This window comes from Pseudophryne corroboree, chromosome 2, assembly GCF_028390025.1.
Source record: "Pseudophryne corroboree isolate aPseCor3 chromosome 2, aPseCor3.hap2, whole genome shotgun sequence".
Lineage (NCBI taxonomy): Eukaryota > Metazoa > Chordata > Amphibia > Anura > Myobatrachidae > Pseudophryne > Pseudophryne corroboree.
In genome coordinates, this window is record NC_086445.1 from 462,366,882 (window position 1) to 462,392,205 (window position 25,324).

The window sequence follows — 25,324 nt, forward strand, 5'->3', positions numbered from 1 at the left end:
CAAATGAGGTGACTAGCCCTGCTGACCAGTGGTGCAAGTAGAAATATTTTCTTAGTGGTACTGAGTGACAAAAATGGGCGTGGTCATGTGTTGTGAGGGGGCGTGGCCACATGCTGCTAGTGGGAGAGGCTACATGACACAAATGGCCTGGCCACACGACACAGCCCCTTTTTGGGGGGAATCTGGAGGCAAGGCTAAAAATATATAGTAATGCCTCCAGTATAATAGGAATATATAGTGATACCTCCTGTATAATAGAAATATATAGTAATGCCCCCAATTTAATAACAATATATAGTAAAGCCTCCATTATAACAGGAAAATACAGCCATTGTCGCACTCCCAGTAACCCTTACAAAGTGGGAGGACCCATCATGCTGCCAAGCACCATGGTCTTATTGCTTTGTGGCACATTATAATTGTGGTAATGGCAAAGTGTGTGGCAGGTGGTACTGCGTACCCGCTGGCAAATTCTTAAGGGTACTCCGTACCCGAGCATCAGGGACATGCGGTGAGCTAAATGGTTCAGGAGGCACTGGCTAACCCCAGAGCCAGATTTACACACAATATATGAGCTAAAGGCAGTGGTGGGATTCAGCCGGTTCGCACCGGTTCTTCAGAACCGATACCTAAAGTTAGGTATGGTTCTTAGAACCGGTTGCTAATTGCGTGGGTGCTCCCGGGCCCGAGCACCCATGGACCGCGAGGAGCACCCATGGAATCCGCCGCTGCGCTAGTCGCCGCTGCCCCCGCAGTAGATTGAGACACGCTGGGGGCTGCGGAAGTGCTTCTGTACCATAGCAATGTAAAAAAAAATAACCAAAAATGGCCGCCGCCAAGGAGGAGACAGATGCTAGAGGTCACATTTGACCTCTAGCACCTGTCTCCTCGGCGGCGGGCATTTTAAGAGGGTGTTTTTTTTAAACTGCTGTGACTGCTATGGTACAGAAGCGCTTCCGCAGCCTCCAGCGCGTCTCAATCTACTGCGGGGGCTGCGGGGGCTAGCAGTAACCACTGAAGTCCGCACCCACCCTTCTCAACTTTACTGGGGCAGCGGCCAGGAGATACCTGGCAACACGCAGGAAACCCCTGACAACACACAGGAGACCCCTAGCAACGCGCATGAAACCCCTGGCAACGCACAGGAGACCCCTAGCAACATGCATGAAACCCCTGGCAACGCACAGGAGAACCCTAGCAACATGCATGAAACCCCTGGCAACGCACAGGAGACCCCTAGCAATGCGCATGAAACCCCTGGCAACGCATAGGAGACCCCAGGCAATGTAAGTGGCATTATTGTGTGTGGGCATAAAATGGTGTCAGGACCATAACTGTGTGTATCATAATATGTAATTGGCATTACAGTGTGTGGCATAACGCATAATGCAAAGAAGATATTTCAAACAATTTGTCAGTATTTTTCATATATTTTATTCAGTCAAAACTCTGGTTTAAACGTAAGTATGACAGGAAAGGCTCTGCCTCTCCTGCCTCACCCCACCACACGTCACTCCCGAGCATACCCGCATACTTGCACCGCTGCTGCTGACGATTCTTCCATCTGCGCCACTTCTTAAACCCATTGGCAGGGCCCAGCCAGCTGCCTGCTCCTCCCAGACCCCGCCCACGGCCCAGAGCCTGCTGATACTGAAGAGGTTGTCCGGAGCAGAGAGAGACTCACGAAGTGGATATAACGGACGTCCATGACATGGGACACACAGCCCGGTGATTTTGGCTTTACAAATTTGAAATACATTTTTTAATTGGACGAAGGTCTCAAAAGAAAAAGGTGTCACTTACAGGGACATTTAGAATTGAAAAAGCTGCATGCTGCTGTACAGGATAACTAGCCTGATATCGCAGCAGGTATGACACAATAATAATAAGGTTGAAATAGATTGTCTCATTGTTCTAAATGTTAGTAAATATAGCAAGAAGATAAAATGGGCATTGCATTTGGTCATCTACTGACAGCATTAACTGGTCCCACTGACATTGAGACCCCAAAGAGACCCGGCTGTTTAGTCACCTACTATTTACACATGAGCTTGGATGAGTGAAAAAACATTGCTATCATACGCCGGGCCGAATTTAGGGGCCAGGCTGCTCCTAGGCACAACATTATTGGTTGCCCCTCATCACGTCTTTCCCCCGTACAGCAACATTAACCCCTGTCCCGTCCCCAACTCCATCTCCCCCCCCCCCCCCCCCCCACACACACACACACACACACACACACAAAAATGTACTGGCCTTCTCTCACCAGTTACAAGATTAAAAAAAATAAAATAAAATAAAAAGGTTGTAATGACAAAAAAATAGTCACCTACCCATTGGCCTAGCATTGGCCTATCAGGGCTCTCATGCAAGTGAGCAAGCAGTGCCTCGCGTGCCTAGTGGGACATCCACCATTGATCAGAGGGTGAGATGTACTAAGCCTTGGAGAGTGATAGGGAGGAGAGAGATAAAGTACCAGGCAATCAGCTCCTAACTGCCATGTTACAGGCTGTGTTTGAAAAATAACAGAAGCTGATTGGTTGGTAGTTTACCTCTGTTCACTTTATCACTCTCCACAGTTTAGTACATCAGCCCAAAGTATTTTTCTGTAAATGTAAATGTGATTTTGAAATTATATATTTTTAATTAATATCATTGTTCTTCTCATTTTTCTACCGACTCACTTTAGTATTGAAAAACTGTAGTCTGTGTAACACACAATAAGAAAAAACATTTGGTAAACCAGTAGATTTGAAAATGATTGTAGAAATATGTAAATAAAACACATTAGGACAAGATATATTTTAGAATCTTTATACAGTACATAACATCCAAATAGGAGTTTAAAGATGTTTAAAAACATAACAATATGCATAGTATCATTTGGTTAGTGGTAGTTATGTACAGTACATAGGGAATTAAGGGATTTTGGAAGAGTAGAAATGTCAGAGTACAGTATAATGGTAAACATTACAGGGCAAACACATGATTTTCAATAAAGCAATTCTATCCTTAAGTTTGACAAATGCCACTCACATTTTTTATAAATTATATGTAGTGTAACACAGCCTGGTACAAGTTGTTAAACAATTAAAAATGTTAGCGCGCCATGGCAGATATTTCTTTATTGCCTTATTGTTGCGATGCCTACAACTTTACCCCCCAAACTCACCCCACCCCAACCCACCTCCTAAAAATGGCAGCGTTATATATGAACGTATGCTTCTAGTATAAGAATTGGGGGGTATATATGTAGGGATTCTAGGGATAGCCTAGAGGTATGTGCAGAGTGCATTACAAAAACAGGAGTAGAAACTTATTTTAGGGTCACTTATTTGCTTGGCCATTCAGAACATTTTACTCACATACCTATCCATCCCTCTGTGGCCAGCATGCCATGCTGTTATTTTCTCCTGCCACATCTCTGAAGTCAGCTGATATTGCTGCAGGACCTACAGGAATACATGTGGACATATGTTTATACATAGCCTTGGATAATATTGTACAGTATCTCATAATCTAATTTATAGGTAATGAAAACTGTCGAAGAGCTTATTTTGGGAAATAATATACAATAAGATTTTTATATGACTATTTTGGCTATATTTGAAAAATGACAGGAGCTGATTGGTTGATACTTTACTTCTCTCCACGTTGCCCCTCTCCAAGCTTTGATAAATCTATCCCCAGATCAGGTAGGAAAATGATTTGTAGACTGCAGCTGAATGCACTAACTTTGCCCATTTAAAGGATGTTACTTCTAATGGGCTCTACACATTGAGTGATCCGCTGCCGAGCTGCCCGACGGCGGATATGGGCGGCAGGGGGGCAGTGACGGGGGGAGTGAAGTTTCTTCACTCCCCCCGTCACCCGGCTCCATAGCAGTGCAGGCAAATATAGGCGAGATCGTCCATATTGGCCTGAATGCACAAGCGACGGGGGACCAGCGATGAACGAGCGCGGGGCCGCGCATCGTTCATCGCTGGTGCCTCCACACTGAAAGATAGGAACGGTATCTCGTTCATTAATGAACAAGATCGTTCATATCTTTCAGTATTATCGCTCAGTGTGTAGGGCCCATTACTCTTGCACATTGGTGAAAACTGGAATGTGAGTCTGCTGTTTAGCGAGGCTGACATTTTTATTTTATTTTTTTGTGTGGACCAATCACTAGCCTCCCACAGAGAAAAGTTCTCTTGTAATAGTCAGAGCCGGACAGGTATAGAGTTTCATTTTAAGGGAACATTAACATGATGCTCAAACTTAGCGGTGGACAAATAGTGTCCCATTTGCTGGACTTTGTTATAGTACCACCCTGTGCCCCAGAAGTTTGCAACTCCTCTACTGAAGATCAACACACAAAAAACCCTCTAGTTATATGCCTTGTAGAGCTTTTAGACACAAGTGAAAGCAAGCATGACTTATATGCAGTAAGGTAAAACAACTAATTTTACTTAACACTAATTTTTGCATACAGAATGGTATGTTGTAAATAATCAGCCTAAATGTACAAATATAACAATCATGATTTTAATTATAAAACACTAGTTACCAGCCTGTCAAATGAAGAACAACATAACAGTAATGCGAGCACCTGAACAGAGAAACACATCAATGTCTCTGTTGGACGCTATTTAGTGAACGCTTGAATTCCCCTCCCCCCACAGAGGTGAGTAGCCTTTTATTATAAGACATGTATCTTGTCTACTCATTCATGGAACCTCTTTGTTTAACCTGCTTGCACCTGTGACATACCCTCCAACATTTTAAGTTTTTTATTGACAGGTGAACATCAAAAACATACAAATGAGAAACAACAAGTTATACATGAGAACATTGAGAGATGTAATACCGTAATAGTAAAAGTAATTGCGATTGTAATAGTGCTCCACGTAGACCCCGAGCGATATCAAAACTATACACTAGAGGAGGCAAACAAGTATCGTATCAACAAAAGAGAACAGCAACAATTGGACCAGTTGAACATTGAGGAGCAGTATGATCAGAAGGGGGCTGCGGAATCAAGAGTCTCCAAAAGATACCATTTAGTATCCTTAAAACATTTTCGTAGAGTCTCTTTTATGATCGGGGGAAGAGTCAGAACATAGGGTAACCAAATATGAAAATATTGTGCCGTCAGTTTTTCCTTCTGTAAAGTGGTGTTAGTCCAGTCAAGGTGGAAAAGATGAGAGATCCTAGGGTGTGTACTAGTGAGATGGGTATAGGATCAGCAGAGATCCACTGGGAGAGGATTGTCTTCTTAGTGGCAGCTGCTAGTTTAATTAATAAAATACGTTGTCCTTTAGACAGCCTGATAGGAGAGGATTTCGGATATATGCCCCAAAATGCCCATGTTTTAGTAATATCAAACTGTATCTGTAGGTCTATTGTGATATATAACTGGAGTGCCTGCACCTTAGGGCAGGACCATAGACAATGAACCAGATCTGCGTCTGGAGCAGCGCATTTGAAACAATGGGATGAGGAGGCAGCTCCAATAAGGTGTCGCAACTTTGGGGTGACATATGCTCTATGTAAGATTTTCTGATGCATTTCTGAGTATGAAATGGAACCCACCTTTTATCCAAGTAAGTGTTGGCCTCTAGGATCAACTTTAAAGAAAGATCCAGGAACTCCAGTCGCCATTTCATGAGTCCCACTGAGCCGGATTCTATGTTTAGTAAGGTGCGAGAGTGTGAGTGTATGAGGGCTGTGGAAAAGCTACTATTCACGGTCAGGCGTAGGGTTTTATCCAAATTGTGGGATTTGTCCTGTAGCGATATCAAGGACAGAACCTTCTGCACATAGCTACAGGCTTGGAGAAAGGGAAATAATGGTATCTGTAAATGTGGAAAACGTGTTATAACCTGTGAATGTGTTAGCAAGGTCAAAGTTTCAGCATCCAAAAATTGATGAATGTATTTCAGGCCTCCGTCATACCAAGTATGAAATATGTGGGAAATTGTGTGGGGTTGAAAGTCTGGGTTACCGCAGAGAGGTAAGAACAGTGACGTATATCGCGATAGTTTAAGCTGTGAGCGGACCAACCGCCATGATGCACAGGTAGAGGATATAAGTAAATTGTCCTTTACACTATTTGGCATGGAATTGGGAGTTGCGTGTAATAGGGCTACCAGATTCCAAGAAGGTGCAAAGGATTGTTCGTAGTTTAAACAATGAGAATCTAGGGCGTTTACCCGCCCAAATAAATTTGGATAGTGCCTTATCCAATTGAGTGAATATGTCCCTGGGCGGAATCAGCGGAAGCATCTGAAGCACACATAAGAAACGCGGGAAACTGATCATTTTGTACAAATTACTCCTGCCCGAGTATGTAAGGTGGAGGTGGGCCCACCTAGCGAAGTCAGCATATGTCCTAGTGAACAATGGGGGAAAGTTAAGGGAGTACAGTTCGGAAGGATGATTAGGGAACACAATACCTAGATAGGTAATACAGTTATTTGAGGCCCAGTGAAATGGGAAGGTATCGCCCCAACCCATTTTGGCCGAGGGAAAGAAGGCCAAAGCCTCCGTTTTAGAATAATTGATTTTGAACCCAGAAACTTGTTCAAAGGAATCTAAAATGTCGAGTAGATGTGGTACGGCCACCCGGGGGTTGCCGAAGTAAAGTAAAATATCATCCGCGAATGCCGAGAATTTAAGTTCTCGATCCGCTAGTTTTATACCCTGCCATCTGGTTTCCTTTATAAAGTGGCGGAGAAGAGGATCTAAAGCGAAGTTAAAGAGTTGGGGAGATAGGGGCAGCCCTGTCTGGTGCCATGGTGTAGGGAAGAGAGTCTGGAGTTGTGACCATTAATCGTTAAGAAGGCTTGTGGAGTTTGGTAGAGGGTGCGAAACACCTGGAGAAAATCAAGGCCAAAATTCTGAAATCTAAGTATTCTATCAATATGGGCCCAAGAGACTCGGTCAAAGGCCTTGTCTGCATCGCAACTTAGGACTATGTTTCCCGTCTCCAGTGAGCTATGAGTTTTAATCATGGCCGCTAGTAAAGAGCGAATATTATGTACAGAGTGTCTATTGCATAGAAATCCTGTCTGAGCAGGATGGAGCAGTTTAGGCAGAACCAACTGGAGGCGGGAAGCAAGCATCTTCGTGAATAATTTAAAATCTTGATTTAATAATGAAATTGGCCGGTAAGACGAGACCAAAGTGTGATCTTTATTGGGTTTAGGGAGGACTATAACCCGTGCCGTGTTAAAGTCAGGAGGGGCTGGATGGCCTGCCAAGATTGAATTATACAATGTTAAAAGGTGGTCGCTTATATGTGGGAGGAGTAGTTTGTAATAGGCTGCCGATAATCCGTCAGGACCCGCTGTAGTGATGGGAGTAGTGAGGAATTCTTTGTCCTCTTCCGATAAAGCGGGAAGGCCAGCTTGTGTTAAAAAGTCTGTGCCAATTTCTGGTTGGTCGGGAGGGGCGGTATATAAAGTCTCAAAGAAAGTCAGAAAGGTGTCACTGATTTTTTCCTGTGTGTCAGTGTAGGTGACGTGTGAGTGTCTCGAATAGAGGAGATATGCCTAGGGGTCGTATGGGCCTTCACCATATTTGCCAATAATTTCCCGGGGCGGTTACCCCAACGAAAATATTTGTTGGACTGGAAGGAAAGAAACAGTTTGGCTTGTTCAGTACAGAGGGTATCATGGACTAATTTGGCATCTTTATATCGTATTCTATTAGATTCAGACGGGTCAGCCAGTAGTTGGGAATAAACAGAGGCAACCTGGAGGGAAGCCTTAGCCATCCTCTCCCGACGTTGTTTCTTCCTGGCGGCAACATATGAGATTATTTGACCTCTAATAACAGGCTTAGAAGCCTGCCAGAAAAGGTTCATATCATCAATATGTGTTGCATTGTCACCTGTGTAATTGAGATATGATTGGGTCAGATAGAGTTTGAAGTCTTCCGAGTGGGCTAGATGTTCTGGGAACCGCCAGATATGAGAATATGAGCGGGGTGTGGTCAAAGCAATTAATAGAGTGATTGGAGCGTGGTCTTATAGAAGAATATTACCTATGGTGGTGTCTTCTACTCTATGGATCAAAGAGGCGGATACTAGCCAGTAATCTAATCTAGAGAATATTTTGTGTGGGTGTGAAGAAGAAAAAAAAAAAAAGAGTATTCCCTAGAGTCAGGATAAAGAAATTGCCAGGGGTCCAAGAGCTGCAGGGAGTCCAGCATTAGGGACAATGGTGGGGGAGTGGATCTATTCAAACCCGATTGTCTGGGACCACCTGACACGTCTAGCAGCGGGTCTAAAACAACATTAAGATCTCTCCCTAAAATCAAGGAACCTTTTACCCAGTCCTGCAAATTAACAAAGATGTCTGAAAAAAAAGAAGCGTTTGGCCCTGTGAGGGCGTAGATACACGCCAGAGTAAACCGTTCCCCCTCAATATCAACCTTTAAAAACAAAAATCGGCCCTCTGGGTCTATCCATTCCTCCCTAATCTCGTAGTGCAATGATTTACGAAAAAGGAGCAATACTCCCCTTGTTTTGGTAGTATATGAGGCACTTCTAAAGTCTCCAACCCAGGTGTCCCTAAGTATATTAGGATCAGTAATTCGCCAGTGTGTCTCTTGTAGAAACACCACATCGGGATGGAATTTTTTAAGGTGGTTCAGTACTTTTTTCCTCTTGATTGGTGTGTTCAAAACCTCTACGTTCCACGAGACAAACTTGAGAGACCTCCTTGAGCTTTCAAGGGGGGGCTCAACATCTTTAGGGTCCGGCATTATCCAATGCCCAGTCCGATGGAACGCAGAAGGAGAAGCCACAATCAAAAGCCCAATCCCCCGTCCCAGCGAGCAGGGGAAGGGCTAAAGGAGCACGTCAGGAAGTCACGTGGAGTCACAATAAACATATAACGAAACAATATGATACATGTATAAAGTACTAACCGATATAAATTTGGCCACCCGTCAAAAACATTTTTGCATTTTTGAACCCAATATGATAGTAGTAATAATCATCCATATGTAACAGAAACCTTAGTATGAATAGAGAAAGAGAAAGAAAAAAGGGGCTGACAGAGAAAATGGAAGAAGGGCCTCCCGCCATCTCCGCAACCTCAATGAGTAAGAAAAGCACTTACACAGCAATGGCTGTAATAGCCAAATGTAAATAATCAACAGTGTACTATCCATTGGAGCAGAAAGAAGAGATAAAAGAAGAGAAAGGAGAAAAAATACTTGGTTTTAGAAAAGTTAATCAGCATCGTCCATCTGAGAATCAGGTTATGATGCGGGTAAAGACTTGAGAGTCTGGGGCATCGAAATAATGTGATTTGCCGGCATAAAAGAGTCTTAGTTTTGCAGGGTAAAGAAGAGCGAATCTGATGCTTTTGGAAAACAGTTCTTTGCAGACAGGGGAGAATTCTCTTCGTTGTGTTGAAACTTGGAAAGAAAAGTCCTGAAAGAGCAGAAGTGTAGATCCTTCATAACGGAGGTCAGAGCATCTGTGATAGGCCTCCAAGATCTTCACCTTGTCAAGATAATTCAGCAGCTTGAAAATTACAGGTCTAGGACGTGACTGGGAAGATTGTGAAGATTGTCTATCGGGGCCGATGCGGTGCGCTCGTTCAACCAGATAAAAAGTGGGTGAGGGGGGCAAATCAAGAGTTGTGGGGAGCCAGCGGGTAACCAAGTCTAGCAGGTCTTTCTGTCTAACCGACTCTGGGAGGCCAAACAGGCGCAAGTTGTTCCGGCGGTTGCGATTTTCCAAATCCTCGAGTTTATCGCTCATGGCCGCCAATGTGCTGTCATGTGATTGCTGTTGGGATTGGATCGCATGATGATCATCCTCCAATGTGGAGATCCGGTCCTCGGCCTCTGCCAAACGTTGTGTGTGTTGGGTCAATTGAGCTGCCGCTGACGTAATGGCCTCCATCAATGGCGCCAGCTTTGCGTCTAAGAGTGGTGAGATGATTTCTGAAATTTCTCTGGCCTTTTGTATTGAGGACGGGCTAGCTCGGAAATCGGCAAGCGACAGGTCATCTGCGTCTCTCCTGCCAGGAGAGGACGGATACCCCTGCTGAATAGGGCTTTGCTCTTTATCTTTAGCTGGCGGTTTATTTTTATTTTGAGAATTCTTATTCGCGCGGAGTGTTTTGGCCACATACTTTTCCATAGTGGAGAATATGATTCAAGCAACTACGTTTAGGAGGGTCGAGGCAGAATACGCTTCATCCAGGCACAAGTTGTGGTAGGGGGAGGTGAGGCAGGGAAGCAAGACAGCCCACGTGTAACCGCAGCAAGGGCAGAGCTCAGGCAGCAACCAGCGAGGTACCTGAGAAGCCCTAGATGTGTAGTGTGGACTCTTCTCCGACAGGCACAAGCAGGGGCCAGCAGGATGCACACGTTGCCACTAGTGCCAGCCAGCCGATGGTGTAGGCCGGCGGTGCGGTGCAGAGATGGCAGGGGTCCGCGTCTCTTCAATGAGGGCAGGGGGGCACAGGGCACACCAGGTTCCCAGACAGAGGGTCAGGGGGAGACACAGCCACTGCAGCGGCAGGACGAGTCACGTCCGCACACACCTGAGAGAGCGGAGTTGCCAGTCAGCAGTGTGGGGTCCGGCGGGCCGCCGGGGGGCACAGCGGAGTGCTGCAAGCGGTCCGGGATCCCTCAGGCAGCCTAGTCTCGGCCCTGCACGAGGTCCAAGGTGGCCGCCGTCATTCACTGCACACAGCGTGTGCGGACTCCGGCAGGCGAAACGGGGGGGGGGGGGAGCGAGCCGGGACACACACCTCTTCGCTCCCTATTATCTCCGGGACCCGCGGGTGTAATTGCGGGGTCTCCGGTCCAGGTTGAGCCGCTGGAATAGGCTAGTTAGTGAGCCTGGAGGGAGAGCTCAGGAGAGAGGCAGCCGGATCGTTCGGCCCGCCCACCGGAAGTCACCCTCCAACATTTTACACATAAAAATCGGTACAAAATTAGGAAAGTGGATGTGGCCACAGGTAAAGGGGGGTATGGCCACGCCCCTTTTCTAATATTTTCAATGGAAAAATGGAGAGTCAAAAATCGGTACAGACCACAGAAAAAAGGTACTGTACCTGCCAAAAAGGTACAGTTGGAGGGTATGCTGTAATGTTTTATGCTGCAATTTTATTTAGGAGAGTATTATTCCGCTACAGTCAAATAATAAGCACAGAATCTATACTTGTTTTTGTCACATATTGTAGCCTTAGTCTGACTTACCACGTCCGGCAGTGCTCCATGAATTATCTAATCACTGCAGCAGAAAGTGTATCAATCTGCTGGTAAACATGGGCGCGGCCATATTGGATTCTGTCTGATGACTCATTGATTCTCCCAGTTTACAGCAACAGTGATCACTTGATCTGCTCCACCTATGGACACTCACAGCACCCTATTTAAACTAGCTCTGGAGTTCAACGCATTGCCAAAACAATATGTTTCTTTCCTGAGATTAGTTATTGGCTCCCGGGTCCCAGTTGCATTTTCCACTGTTCTTGTTTTGCTCTTCTGCTAGTATTCTGCACCATACTGGGTCAGTGTTCTGTATGTTCCAGACCCTGCAATATCCAGGATGAGTGTCTTCACCACCTTGCATCAGCAGTTGCTCCAGCAGTCCCTTGTCTTTCCAACTGCTCTGGGGGTCCTGCCCTTACTACCAGTCCATTGTCTATCCATGCTGGTCACCAGTTACACTCTACACAGCTGGTTAGTGACAGGTTTCACTGGGGGTCTCATGGTTAGGGCTGGCTCAAAGGGCCAGTTTAACTGCTGTGGTGCAGTTTGTGGGTTCCAGGTTTGTGCAACTGGGTCAGTTGGCAGTTTTGAGTTTGTCATTTCTGATTCCTATTTGGAGTTCCGAGTTCCTTATTCCAGGACCAGCAGTCAATTATGTGTTTCTTTGCAAAGTATCCTAGTTCCCAGTACTGGGTTCCAACACCATGTGCCAGGGGTCAAATCACAGGGTTGAGTTACAGGTTGGTTCGAGATTTTCATATCTGCGGATTACAGTTCCGTATCCTGGTCGAAGGATTCTATCAAAAACCACTAGTGTTTTCTGGTTGTCAGTACATGCTCCATGAACAAGAATCCCATAAAGACTCCTTGCTTCACCTGCTTTGCAGAGAGGCCTAAGGCTCCAGAGATGGATAATATAAACCCTACAATCGTGACAGCTATTAATAATTTTGTTTATATAACATCTAAATAATTATTTATATGTTGCAGTTTAACTTATTTTTGTTACTTTTTAAATAATTTAATAAAAAAATACTTAGCTGGCCAACTGTATGGTCGCGATGTTGGTTGCTAGCTTTTGCTGTTGCAGTGCTGGGATTGCAAATACATGCAGGAGGCATCTCTTTTACTGAGACATCTCCTGCATGTCCCTCCTAGAAATCAGATGGAAATTCAATGCTACTTGCATGTGGCATTGAACTTCTGTCCATCGCTGAATCAGATCCTTAGTCCCTGGCCTAAATCCTGAAATTCTCACATTCAATACATGAAGGTCTTAAATTCCAGTCCAGGCTTAGGACAGCCAAAACACTGTATGTATCACTGGGGAGGAGAATTATTTCCTAGCACCAACAAGCAGAATGACCACTTTTGCAGCTGGATTTGTACCATCTTTACATATTGGGTATAAATGATAGTAAAACAAATGGTGGAGGTTGTTAGCTTTGTTATAATTAACATTTATGATTTCCTAAATGGTGTTTGATTGGTTATTTTTACATCTATTTGCTGTTAAATTGTAGGGTTTAAATATAGGCCTGAAACCCCAGATGGTCAGGTAACATAACAATACAGAGCGGCAACAACACAAAAATAAAATATAACTGCATTTTTTAATTATTATTTATAATTAAACAAAATATTCATGGTATTTTATAGTTTTCAAATATAAATTAGTACCCACTCGTTTTGGCAATAATTCATCTTGGGATAAAAATCCAGGCTGGTGAATGTTTGGGTTGTAATCACCATACTGCAAGATGCAAAATAATCAACATTATAACATTGTGTAATGCAAATTATGCTTGAAACTTCTAAAAAAGCACTGAAAGGGTTTCATAAATACTTTCTCTAAGCAGATTCATAAATATGCATATATGCATTATGTATTATGGTGCTTCATTTATATATTTATATTTACATAAAAACAGCACACAAAATGCATTATATCAGATGTGAATGGTATTCTACTGTATATTGTATTAGTGCAAAATTCTAAAAATGTAAAGAAAGTCTATAAACAATCCAATTTTTCCCATGTTATTCATTTTATATTAAAATCCGCATCAACATAGTGTAATACAATCTGCAATCAAATACATTTGCACATTTAGAGCTATTAATACAAACTTTGCATTTGTAGATGTGATACTAATTAATCTGTAGAATTAACTCTGCTTTTTAAGACAATCTTTACATATTCTTAAGAATAATTAATTGTATTATATAGTTGGATATTCCCACCTTGGCTTGGACAGCATATGACGCCAAAAGGACTGATGCCTCCGGAGAACAAATAATTTCTTCATCCAGTATCTGTTTCTTAACCTAATACATCAATGTAAACAAATACATACAGTATATTGATGGTTTTGTATTAAATGTTTACACATTGTGAACACCTACTGTACATTAAACACATTTGTATGCACACCTACAGTACAACTTGCATTAATCTGGTGGTCATCCCGTGGGGCTAAAATGGTCTTGTGTGCTCTTTGCATCTTAATACTTATTGGGCGGGAAGTAATGGTGTCTGAGATTGCTGGAGGTGCGGGATGCCGGCCGATCTCGGACATTTTTTTAAAAAGGGGCAATCACTTACAAGGCATGGTAAAACGTCCGAGATCCCGCACCTCCAGCGATCTTGGACACTATTACATCCCACCGCTGAGGTGCAAAGATATACATTGCATATATGTGTTCCTTAGACCTGCACATCTCATTAATGCAGCACTATTGCTGGTTTGACCATCTGTTGCCTATTAAAAACTAGTAGAAATTAGAGAAAAAATATGGGTCATCGTTGAATCCGATCAGTTTTTAATATTTTATCTTCATTTCTTTTAATTGCGTACATAGTGGCTGTTAGAAGGGCAAAAGTAACTAATTCTGAGTAGATAAACCACTGATGATTGTCGAATCCCCAAAACTTTTATAGAGCTATCAAATTAGTTTGAACTACCTAATCTTACACAGCTTGCACTTTATTATCAAGTCAAAAGCCTTTAGCTGAAATAGCATAGCATAGTAATGATACTTAAATTTCACATATTTTCTGATTACCTCGAAGCTTCTGAAAAATTGCACTGATTGCACTGATGTGCCCGTCATCTACCCTAACCCTTGGGGGATGGTGGCTAAGGCTAACCATCCCGAGGTGTCTGGTACGGACCCCCTAGTGCCTAACCCTAACCCCCTGAGTGCCTAACCCTAAAGGAGAACCCCGATACTCACCTTTGGCATCCCGTTTGTTGTGATCCAGCGCTAGTCTGCTGAGTGCTGTCGGGATTCCGGCGTTGCTCACATGACCGCTGTCATCATGCTGAACACATCCCATATTATCAAGGTATACCACAACGCATCTCCCCCAAAACTTGCAAAGGACATCATTTATTAAATCCTGGAATATGCAGGAACATCGCTTAACCCAAAGGGCATCATTAAGGTCTCATAATGACCAGTACGAGTACTACATTTTGTTTTCCAGCTTGCAGATCAATTTTAATAAGTACAATTATCCATCTTAACTTATCAAATCGCTCAGGAATCAGTGGGAGAGGATACATCTTTTACAGTGATCATATGCAACCTTCCATAGACTATGTACTGGTGAAGCTCACCATCTGTTTAGGCTTAAAAAAATAATCTAGCTCCTAGTGGTGATTTCAATTGTCTAATGAAGCTTATTTTGAGTTTTTCAATGTGGACATGAATTCAGGAAAAAAAGTCAAACAATCTATTACCAGACAACTAGGTTTCCACATATCCCCACAATCATTTTTTTGTTCACTTACAACAATACAGGAAAGGGAAATATCAAGCAATTTCTACAACAATTTTCTCCCCAATATGTCTAATTCAAATGTGGTCGGAGTTGCTATAATTGCTGCCTCCTTGGCTCTGTATGGTAATGAGGCAGAGGCGTCTATTAAAAGCAGGCGCCTCCTTCTGCAGTAATGATCCGACCTGTGTCCTAGGACGCAGCATCAGATCTCTCACCCACCATCGGGCAGTATGCGGCACCCATGCTGTTGCACAAGCCTCCCTTCGTAGAGGCTAGGAAACCTCTGTCTATGATGGAGATCCCTGGCCTCTTCCTTCCCCCTAAACAGCAGAGACGCTCCTCAGTTTTCATAAACAGAAGTCATCATCACCCCATCCGGGCCCCCAGACTGTCAATAACTGGGCCTGCGCATTCGCAAAGTATCTATTATCATTACTTTGTGACGATGGGCACAGCTCCAACCACATCTGAATCAGGCCCAATGTGTAATCAGATTCTCTTACCGGTCAATTAAGGTTCAAAAATTCAACACCGATAGCCACCTCATCTCAATCCTGGTTACCTCCTCTCTTAGCCGCCTCCAATATGTCTCCTTCAGTGCCCTTCTTATCTGGTATTCATTCCCTCACCCAGTCAATCTGTCTTCCCAGATTTAAACCTTGTATCCTTCCCATTTCATCCTCCAACTGTTCATTACCCCTTACCTTTAGAATGTAAGCACTTGGGCAATGCCCTCTTCACTCCTTTTGTACCTCTAGCCCTATCCATGCCACTAATGCCCCTCATCCTTGTCCCATGTAGTGACAGATGCTGCTTGTTCATCCACAAGATGGGGACTGGTTTAATAAGATCTGTAATCCCCACCCTCACCCACTTATCCCCTGCAGCTCACCAATTCTTGCACCCACTAGTTACAGCAAGTTACTCCACTGTTACTAATGTCTTCCCCCCCTCCAAGTACGGCTTAGTTTTTATTGAAATGTTTTGTTTTCTTGCTCTGTACTTATGCATTTGTGTTGTGTGCTTATGCTGTTTTCTTTTGTTTTATTTTTGTCATTTATACAACCGTGCATACACTTTGTGGCTGCTAATAAATAAATAAAAAATAATAATAATTGTGTTGAACAACTTTCCTAAAAATCAAATTCTCTATTAGAATTGCACCCTTTTTATGAAAACGTTCCATCAATGTGAATAGACAATTGCATTAAACTCAACAAAGTACCAGCAACTGGGTACTGAATAGAAGCATATTTTATTTTCACAGATAGATTCATTCGAAACTGACTTTTAGGTGCAATATCATTACACTCACATCTCAAAAATACTATATAGTATTTTCCACTCATGACCATATATAATAGGGGAGACCAGTAGGACTTACACCGCGCAGCCACAGCTTACACCCATAGACTATACTCTCCGCTGTAATGGCACCCTGCAGCCAGTAGCTCTACTGCAGACCCACTCAGAGCATCCTTAGGAAGCTCTGGGCAGTGCTCTACTTACCAGAGGTGGTGGCCCCTTGACATGGAGTCATGACATCATGGGGTTAGGGGGCGGGGCCAGCAGAGGGTGCACTGCTGTTCTATTACGGTCCTGGCTGAACTGAACTAGTTGGTAGTTACCCAAATGTACTTGTCTGGGGATCACTTTGCAAATGTGGTATAATTGTCCCCACTAACTGCGGTTTGAAGCCTGGTGAAAATGATTTTAAACTAAAATATACACTACCAGTCAAGCATTTTAGAACACAGCCATTTTTCCAGTTTTTGATGAATTTTAGGCAATTTTAGCACAGTGAACAACTTGAAATGCTCCAAATGCAAGCAGTAAGCTGCTAGAGGTTGAAAAATAAAAGTTTTGGTTAGCAAAATCTGAAAAAGAATTTCAATGCGAGAGTTACTCCAAAAATAAAAAGGCCCTTTTCAGGGAATAAGTAATAGAGCAGAGTAAGAACTTAAAGCTGTTGTGCAGCAATAAATAGAGGCTTGACGGGGCCATGAAGCACAAAACACCCAGGGACGTTATTTTTAAGTGGCAATCATTTACAAGACATGGTTTTGCCTTGTAAATGATTGCCCCTTTAAAAAACATCAGAGTTTGGCTGGGAACCCACACCTCCGGCCAACTCAGACGCCATCACATCCGGCCCCCTTTGTTTTGATTTTAAAGTAAAGACCATTTAAGATTGGGCTTAAACGCGTGACATGCTGTCATTTCTAGCACCCACTTTAATGAGATTTCCAGTATTCTCAGGTGACTCAAAACTAAGTGTCAAGTGGTGATGGTTATGTTACTGGAGTCATGGGGAAGAGGGAGGGCAACGGGACACGGGACCCCCTCTGGGCCCCTCCAATGGGCCTGGGTAATGACTATCCGCTCCCCCTTTTTGGCAACACTGTTGGAAGCACCAGGTGAAGTCATCACCAGGTTTAAAAACAGACCGGTTAGAGAAAAAGAAAGATTATAGTGTAGCCATGAACTGTGTAAGTAAGTTGTATGGCCAGGAAGAGTCTTGTATAAAAGATAGAGAGGAAAAATAAGCATCATTTTACATATGGAAATTCACTTTGCGTACTAATAGTAAAAATGCCTCCAAATAAGTTATAGGTTCTGCATATAGCAGACGCTTTCATTTATTAATTAGCTTTTCGCTATACTAAATTAGTCTACTGCTAACACACATAGCTGATATTTCCAGTTACTGATGTATATAAGCAGGCTTTTTATGGCTCATTAGCAGCTCATGTTAAAGTAGTAATCAAAGGAATAAACACAGAGCCATAAATAGTACACACACACACACTTTCATTAAAAAGTAATTACATTGTGGGCACACACCAAATCCAGACTAAATGGGTCTTTCGAAATCTACAGAAGTACAGTATAATGCATTAGAATTAATTTATATAAATGTGCATATTAGGTACAAATGCGTGATATATATATATATATATATATATATATGTGTTTTAGGCAGGTGTGGAAAAAATGCTAAACTAAGAATGATGTAAAGAAAAGAGTGTTAATAGAATGATTGGTATATTTATCAATTAACAAAATGCAGTGAATGAACAGAAGATAAGTGTAAATAAAATCAATATTTGGTGGGACAACCCTTTGACTTTTCAAAACAGCACCAATTCTACTATGTATACTTGCACAGTTTTTAAAGGATCTCGGCAAGGAGGTTGTTCCGAACATCTTGGAGAACTAACCACAGATCTTCTGTGGATGTAGGCTTGCTTAAATCCTTCTGTCTCTTCATGTAATCCCAGGCAGCCTCATTGATGTTTGGATCAGGGCTCTGTGGGTGCCATAGTATCACTTCCAGGACTCCTTGTTCCTCTTTATGCTGAAGATAGTTCTTAATGACATTGGTTGTATGTCTGGGGTTGTTATCCTGTTGCAGAATAATTTGGAGCCAATCAGATGCCTACATGGTGGTATTGCGAGTGCTAAGGGGACTCTTAGCGATTGCCCCACCGCCGACATTCTGTTGGGGGCGGGATACAGCTGTCGGGATATTGACAGCAGGCATCCCATCCGCCAGTAAAACATTCTGAATCCATGGTAACTCTCACATAGAAAGTCATATGCTAAATAACCTCCGAGTGTGATCAGACCTTTTAATGTTGGTCAGTGCACTGCAGATCTTATCTGGCATGCTGGGTAAAAGAAGAACTTCCCACAGTAGATTCTTAATGGAGTGAAATGAGGAAGGCAAGCTTATTAAGGGAATGAAATGAGCCATCTTCATCAGCAAGTTCACCACTAAACAGTTATGAAGCCCTTGGAAAATTGGAGCTTCAAAATGTAGGGTGATGTAATCCCAGAATTGAAGGAACTAGATAAAGTTGTATCAATCCAAAGGATCCTCCTCTGATAGTCTTGCAGCGAGTGCAATTATTGTGGTGACATGAAGCATACCCAGGAATCAAAAGTACTGATTGATTAGATCTGTATACCAAATGATCATCTCTACAAGCAGCATTATGATCTTGAAGAATCTCTAGACAATCCTTAAGAGGTACAAAATGTGGAGGTCCGAATTCTGCGGCCATGCAGGATGCCGGCCGAACTTTGACTTTATTAAAGGGGCAATCATGTACAAAGCATGGTTTAGTCTTGTACATGATTGCTCCTTTAAAAAAAACTTAGAGTTCAGCTGGCATCCCCCACAGCCTCCAGAATTGGACTTCATTACATCCTAGCCCTGATCTTTCTGCATTGAAAATCCATGTTGTCCAAGTAACCTGTAAAATTTTCTGATTCAAAATACTTTGAGATGTCAAAATTCCTCATCCAGATAAAGTAGGACCTGTAAGGGGCATAAGGATGAGCCTTGTCAGTTGTACTGCCATACAGTATGAAAGTATATTAAAATGGAATCTGCCAGCAATTATGTAAAACATGTTCATTTTATGAGATATTATTAGTGAGTAATGGCAGGTGTTATGTATGACAACTCATGGTTGGTAAGGTTCTGCTATCTGAACTGTTGGGGGGCAAAGTTATTCATCATTGGATCCTACAACCAATAATTATAAATGTCTTATTGCCATTATGTAGACTTTTCCAGGGTAGCAAAGAGAAGGTCTGTTTGCAGCAAACAAGCCTTATGTTCTCCATGCTGTCCAACTCCATAATTACTTTTTTTTTAAACCTGTACCCATACTTGAAACTTTAAATAAAAAGGGCAACAAGGTGCTAACGACCTCTTGTGTTTCTTTAGCATGGGGGTGGGGAATTGGGGACCAAAGCATATTTTTGCACCTGGGCTCCCAACTTGCTAGTTCCACCACTAGGATATCGGATACACCATAATTGAGGAGGTTGGGTATGACTGTTTGACAGTTATCATGTCAACATTCATCATGTCTACATGGATGAAATACCTACCGTGCCTAGCGTGATCTTGAGCTTACAGAAATCACTTGACCAGTGCTTTGCCTATCACAATCCCCTTTCCCAGAACTACAATAGTTCGCTGGTACTCGGCGGCCACCAGGACTTCAACTCTAAGAAGTGTAAGCTCACACTGTAAGATCACAGTCACATATAATTAAAGGGAACAGGACACATTAGAGACTACTAAAACAGCATGCCAGATCCTTAGCATAGCACAAGCAATGTTTACTGTTCACTAGTCTTCCAATAGCACAGATAAATGTCTTGCTGAACAATTCTCACAATTAATTCAAGTCTTTTCCACAATAGTGAAATTGATACGGTAAGTAATTTTTTTTTGCATGTATAGGTAAATGCCTTGAATATAAATATTGCACAGTTCTCTCAACAGCACAAGTATATTCCACAATAGAGATATTAATTGATAAGTAGTAACAGGTTTTCTGCATGCATGAGTAAATGCCTTTTGTATACACTTGATTGTATGCACTTTGCATAAAATCAAGTGCATAGGTATTTGTGGAGATTTTCTCATACCAGCATGAAAATAATATGAAATAATGAAGAACATGTTTGTCAAAAGCAATTTTACTATTTTAGAGAAATGTTAATGTGCGTGTCTGGTTTATTATTTATTTTTACTCTAAAAATGTATGTGTTTTCTCTTTGTGGCAGGCGTAATTTCTAATACTAATCAGACTCCACGTCCTAAAAACAAATTCTGTTCTTTGCATTTCATCCCTCTGTGTCTGAACAAGCCTTTTGCTTGCAGCAGTGGATTGACACACTCCCTCTCAGGGCAAGTCTCAATCTGCTAGACTGTTTCCTTTCCAGAGAAACTGAACAATGGAACTTAACTCCTGTGAAACTTCTTTTACAGTTAAAATGCTGAACTAAACATACAATTTAATCCAAGGTTTTTTTCATAAAATGAAAAAACAGCTCTTGGAACGCATACAATGTTAATGTAAAATATCCAATACAATGTCAAAATTGTAAAGTGGCAGCATGGTTGGCATATTTGTCAGCATTGCTGCCTTACAGCACTAAGGTTCTATTTCCACCAAGCCCATATATCTTTGTAGAGTTTGTATGTTCTCTCATGTTCTTGAGTTTGTGTAGGTTCCCTCTTGGTTAGACTTGGGCAAGAGTTAGATGCAATCTACCAGTAGCTTGCGGGACATTCTTCTGTAGTTCGCAACCAACTTAACAAAAACAAACTGTCATGGCCTCAAAAGCTAGCCAGCAGTAGAGCGCATCATGAGATCACCCGTGCACTGTGGGGAGCTTAGAAACCACAGTGAAGGTCAAGTAGTAGTGCAGAGGCAGGGAGTAGGTCATGCCATCTTTTCTGACAGCTTTGAGACACGCTTCTACACATGGGTGCCGATTCTGTGGATGCTCCTGGGCCTGAGCACCCACAGAAAATGATGAGCACCCACGGCCACCCATAATGATACCCTGCAGTGGAATGAGACATGTTGGGGGCTGCAGAAGTACTTCCATCCATAGTAGTGTAAAAAAAAAAAAACACCAAAAATCGCCACTGCCAAGGAGTAGACAGACACGGGAGGTCACATTTGACCTCTAGCGCCTGTCTCCTCGGTGGCTGGCATTTTAAGGGGTTTGTTTGTTTTTTTACACTGCTATGGACGGAAGCCCTTCCAGCAAGACAACACCACTTTTTGGGTTGCCTTGAGCACCCACCAGCAAAAACATAAATCGGCACCTCTGCTTCTACATACTGTAGGCAATCACATTGCCGGCTCCCTGCATCTCGCTGTTACTGGAGAGTGCTCTGCTGGGAGTTGAAATCCAACGGCACCACCCATATACCAGCTGGGACAGATACATTCATCTGGTGTGGGGGCCCAGGCTGCCGGCTCCCTGCTCCTTGTCTTACTACAGTCATTGCGGAGTGCTGTGAACACTTGACTTTACCTTCCAGAGGAGAAATATTAGCACTGAAGAATATCTCAAGAGATATATATATATATATATATATATATATAGGCTGGAAATATCGGCCGCACTCAAGCAGACTGATTGTATTTTCCTAACAGTATCCCTTTATTGCCTACATTTGCCAAACAGTGTCTCCTTTAATCCCTTCAGAGTTTATTTTGGTTATTTAATTTCTTCTTCAATTTTTCAATTTTTCCTTTAAAGTTATATATTCTTTGCTTGGGAAGCAGTATATTACTGGGATAAATTTGCGTCTTTACAGTTAGGGCGTTATACCTTCATAGATAGGCTAGCAGTTTAGTTAGTCTTTGAGATAGTTATTAGTAATATTCTCTGTACATGATATATTTATATATGAATGCATTAATAGATGGGGGCTGTTACGATGTTCTCCCTAAAGGTGATGTTTATGTATTTTAGATGTGCTGTTTAATGTTGTTTTTCTTGTACAGGCTCTACATTGATGTGGGAGCCTGTGAATTCGTTTCACTTGTTACCATGGTAATCTCCCGTCGCGCGGCGCACCGTGACGTCATAGCCCGGCAACGCAGAAGCGAGCAGCGTGTGCAGGCGGGCGGCAGCGCCGTGAGGACAGGTGAGTATAATTGTTACACTGATGTCTTTGTCTGTGCTCTGTATAAATGTTTTGTATGTGGACTTTCACTGTTGTCTAGCCCTGAGGACGGGGAGTTTCCCCGAAACATGTAGGCAATAAAGGGACACTTTCTTATCAGTCTGCTTGAGTGCCGCCGATATTTCCAGCCTATGCAGTCATTACCTGACCTGGAGGGCACCGCAGCCAAGTATTCATCGCAGTCAGGAGTGCCGGCATAATCTCTTTTTATATATATATATATATATATATATATATATATATATATATATAGAAAAGAAAACAATGGAGGGTGCAGTGGTGAGTGTAAAATCACAAGTAATTTACTGACAAAATATTTACTCACATACATTCAAAGTAAAGGTTAACCAGCGCAATGTCAACAATCAGTGGAGCCTCCGGATAACCCACACCGATGAACACCGTTGCCCCCTGACAAAGTCCTGTGACGAAACGCGTTGGGCGTGGCCAGCAGGACTTGTGATGTGGATCCAGTGTCCGGAGTGCCGGCGTGTGAGGTCCGTTTTGGAGTCCGTGCGGCTGAAAGATCACAGCGGCTGTTGGTATCCAGGGAGCAATGGTGTTCATCGGTGTGGGTTATCCGGAGGCTCCACTGATTGTCGACATTGCGCTGGTTACCCTTTACTTTGAATGTATGTGAGTGAATATTTTGTCAGTAAATTACTTGTGATTTTACACTCACCACTGAGCCCTTCATTGTTTTCTTTTCTACATGTGCTGAGGAGTACGGGTTTACTCTTAAAGGAGGATTGCTGCAACAATACATTCGGACTGATATATAGTTCAAGACTTTATTGTTGGAATGCGCGACTATACTTTGTCTATATATATATATATATATATATATATACATATATACACACACACACACAGTGGGGCAAAAAAGTATTTGGACAGCCACCGATTGTGCAAGTTGACCCACTTAAAAAGATGAGAGAGGTCTGTAATTTCCATCATAGGTACACTTCAACTGTGAGAGACAGAATCCGGGGGGGAAAAAACTAGGAAATCACATTGTATGATTTTTAAACAATTTAATTGTATATTCTTGCAGAAAATAAATATTTGGACAATCAAAAATTTTAACTCAATACTTTGTAATATAACCTCGGTTGGCAATTACAGAGGTCAAACGTTTCCTGTAGTTCTTGACCAGCTTTGCTCACACTGTAGCAGGTATTTTGTCCCACTCTTCCATGCAGATCTTCTCTAGATCTGTCATGTTTTGGGGCTGTCGCCGGGCAACACAGACTTTCAACTCCCTCCACAGATTTTCTATTGGGTTGAGGTCTGGAGACTGGCTAGGCCACTCCAGGACCTTGAAATGCTACTTACGGAGCCACTCCTTAGTTGCCCGGGCGGTGTGTTTGGGGTCATTGTCATGCTGGAAAACCCAGCCACGTTCCATCTTCAATGCTCTTACTGAGGAAAGGAGGTTTTTGCCCAAAATCTCACGATACATGGCCCCATTCATCTTCTCCTTAATACGGATCAGTCGTCCTGTCCCCTTTGCAGAAAAGCAGCCCCAAAGCATGCTGTTTCCACCCCCATGCTTCACAGTGGGTATGGTGTTCTTGGGATGCCATTCATCATTCTTCTCCCTCCAAACACGGCGAGTGGCGTTTATACCAAAAAGTTCGATTTTGCTCTAACCTGACCACATTACATTCTCCCAATCCTCCTCTGGATCATCCAGATGGTCACTGGCAAACTTTAGATGGGCCTGGACATGTGCTAGCTTAAGCAGGGGGACCTTTCGGGCGCTGCAGGATTTCAATCCATGACGACGTAGTGTGTTACTAATGGTAACCTTTGTGACTGTGGTTCCAGCTCTCTTGAGGTCATTGACCAGGTCCCCCCCATGTAGTTCTGGGATGATTCCTCACCGTTCCCAAGATCATTGATACCCCATGAGGTGAGATCTTGCATGGAGCCCCAGGTCGAAGGAGATTGTCAGTAATCTTGTATTTCTTCCATTTTTTGATAATTGCGCCAACAGTTGATCTCTTCTCACCAAGCTGTTTGCCTATTGTCGAATAGCTCACCCCAGCCTTGTGCAGCTCTACAATTTTGTCCCTAGTGTCCTTAGACAGCTCTCTGGTCTTGGCCATGGTGGAGAGGTAGCAGTCTGACTGTTTGAGGGTGTGGACAGGTGTCTTTTATACAGATAACCAGTTCAAACAGGTGCCATTAATACAGGTAACGAGTGGAGGATAGAAGAGCTTCTTAAAGAAAAAGTAACAGGTCTGTGAGAGCCAGAAATCTTGCTGCTTGGTAGGTGTCCAAATATTTATTTTCCACAAGAATATACAAGTAAATTGTTTAAAAATCATACAATGTGATTTCCGTTTTTTTTGTGTTTTTTTTGCAGATTCTGTCTCTCACAGTTGAAGTGTACCTATGATGGAAATTACAGACCTCTCATCTTTTTAAGTGGGTCAACTTGCACAATTGGTGGCTGTCCAAATACTTTTTTGCCCCACTGTGTGTGTGTGTGTGTGTGTGTGTGTGTGTTTGTGTGTGTATATATATATATATATATATATATATATATATATACACATATATACATACACACACACACACATTATATTCATAAAAGGAACTATAAACATTATACAGATTACTGTAAACATGAGATGTGACCTGTGCCCTCATTCAGGTCGATATGTAATTTACTGAAAATCACAAACAAGTGATTTTTGGCAAACTGGGCATGTGCTGCGGCTGCAGTTCTCATGATATCAAAGTGTGATCGCATCCCGGAAGAATGCGACCACACTTTGAGTGACAGC

The 25,324-nt window shown here is 42.7% G+C and overlaps 1 protein-coding gene and 1 long non-coding RNA gene across 4 annotated transcripts in view; one reads left to right on the forward strand and one right to left on the reverse strand.

The window, feature by feature from the left end:
- Positions 1 to 25,324, reverse strand: part of LOC135028194 (merlin-like) — a 179,273-nt gene that overhangs the window by 75,688 nt on the left and 78,261 nt on the right. For all 3 annotated transcript variants that reach the window (XM_063953761.1, XM_063953760.1, XM_063953762.1), the window contains exons 5-7: positions 13,474 to 13,557; positions 12,914 to 12,982; positions 3,370 to 3,452 (exon numbers count right to left, since the gene is read on the reverse strand). In XM_063953761.1, coding sequence (XP_063809831.1) covers positions 3,370 to 3,452; positions 12,914 to 12,982; positions 13,474 to 13,557 — 236 coding nt within the window. The remainder of the gene's footprint in view (positions 1 to 3,369; positions 3,453 to 12,913; positions 12,983 to 13,473; positions 13,558 to 25,324) is intronic.
- On the forward strand, positions 948 to 5,166 carry LOC135028262 (uncharacterized). Its single transcript, XR_010224617.1, has 3 exons — positions 948 to 1,286; positions 4,549 to 4,669; positions 4,786 to 5,166. It is a non-coding gene; the product is annotated as an uncharacterized LOC135028262 (long non-coding RNA).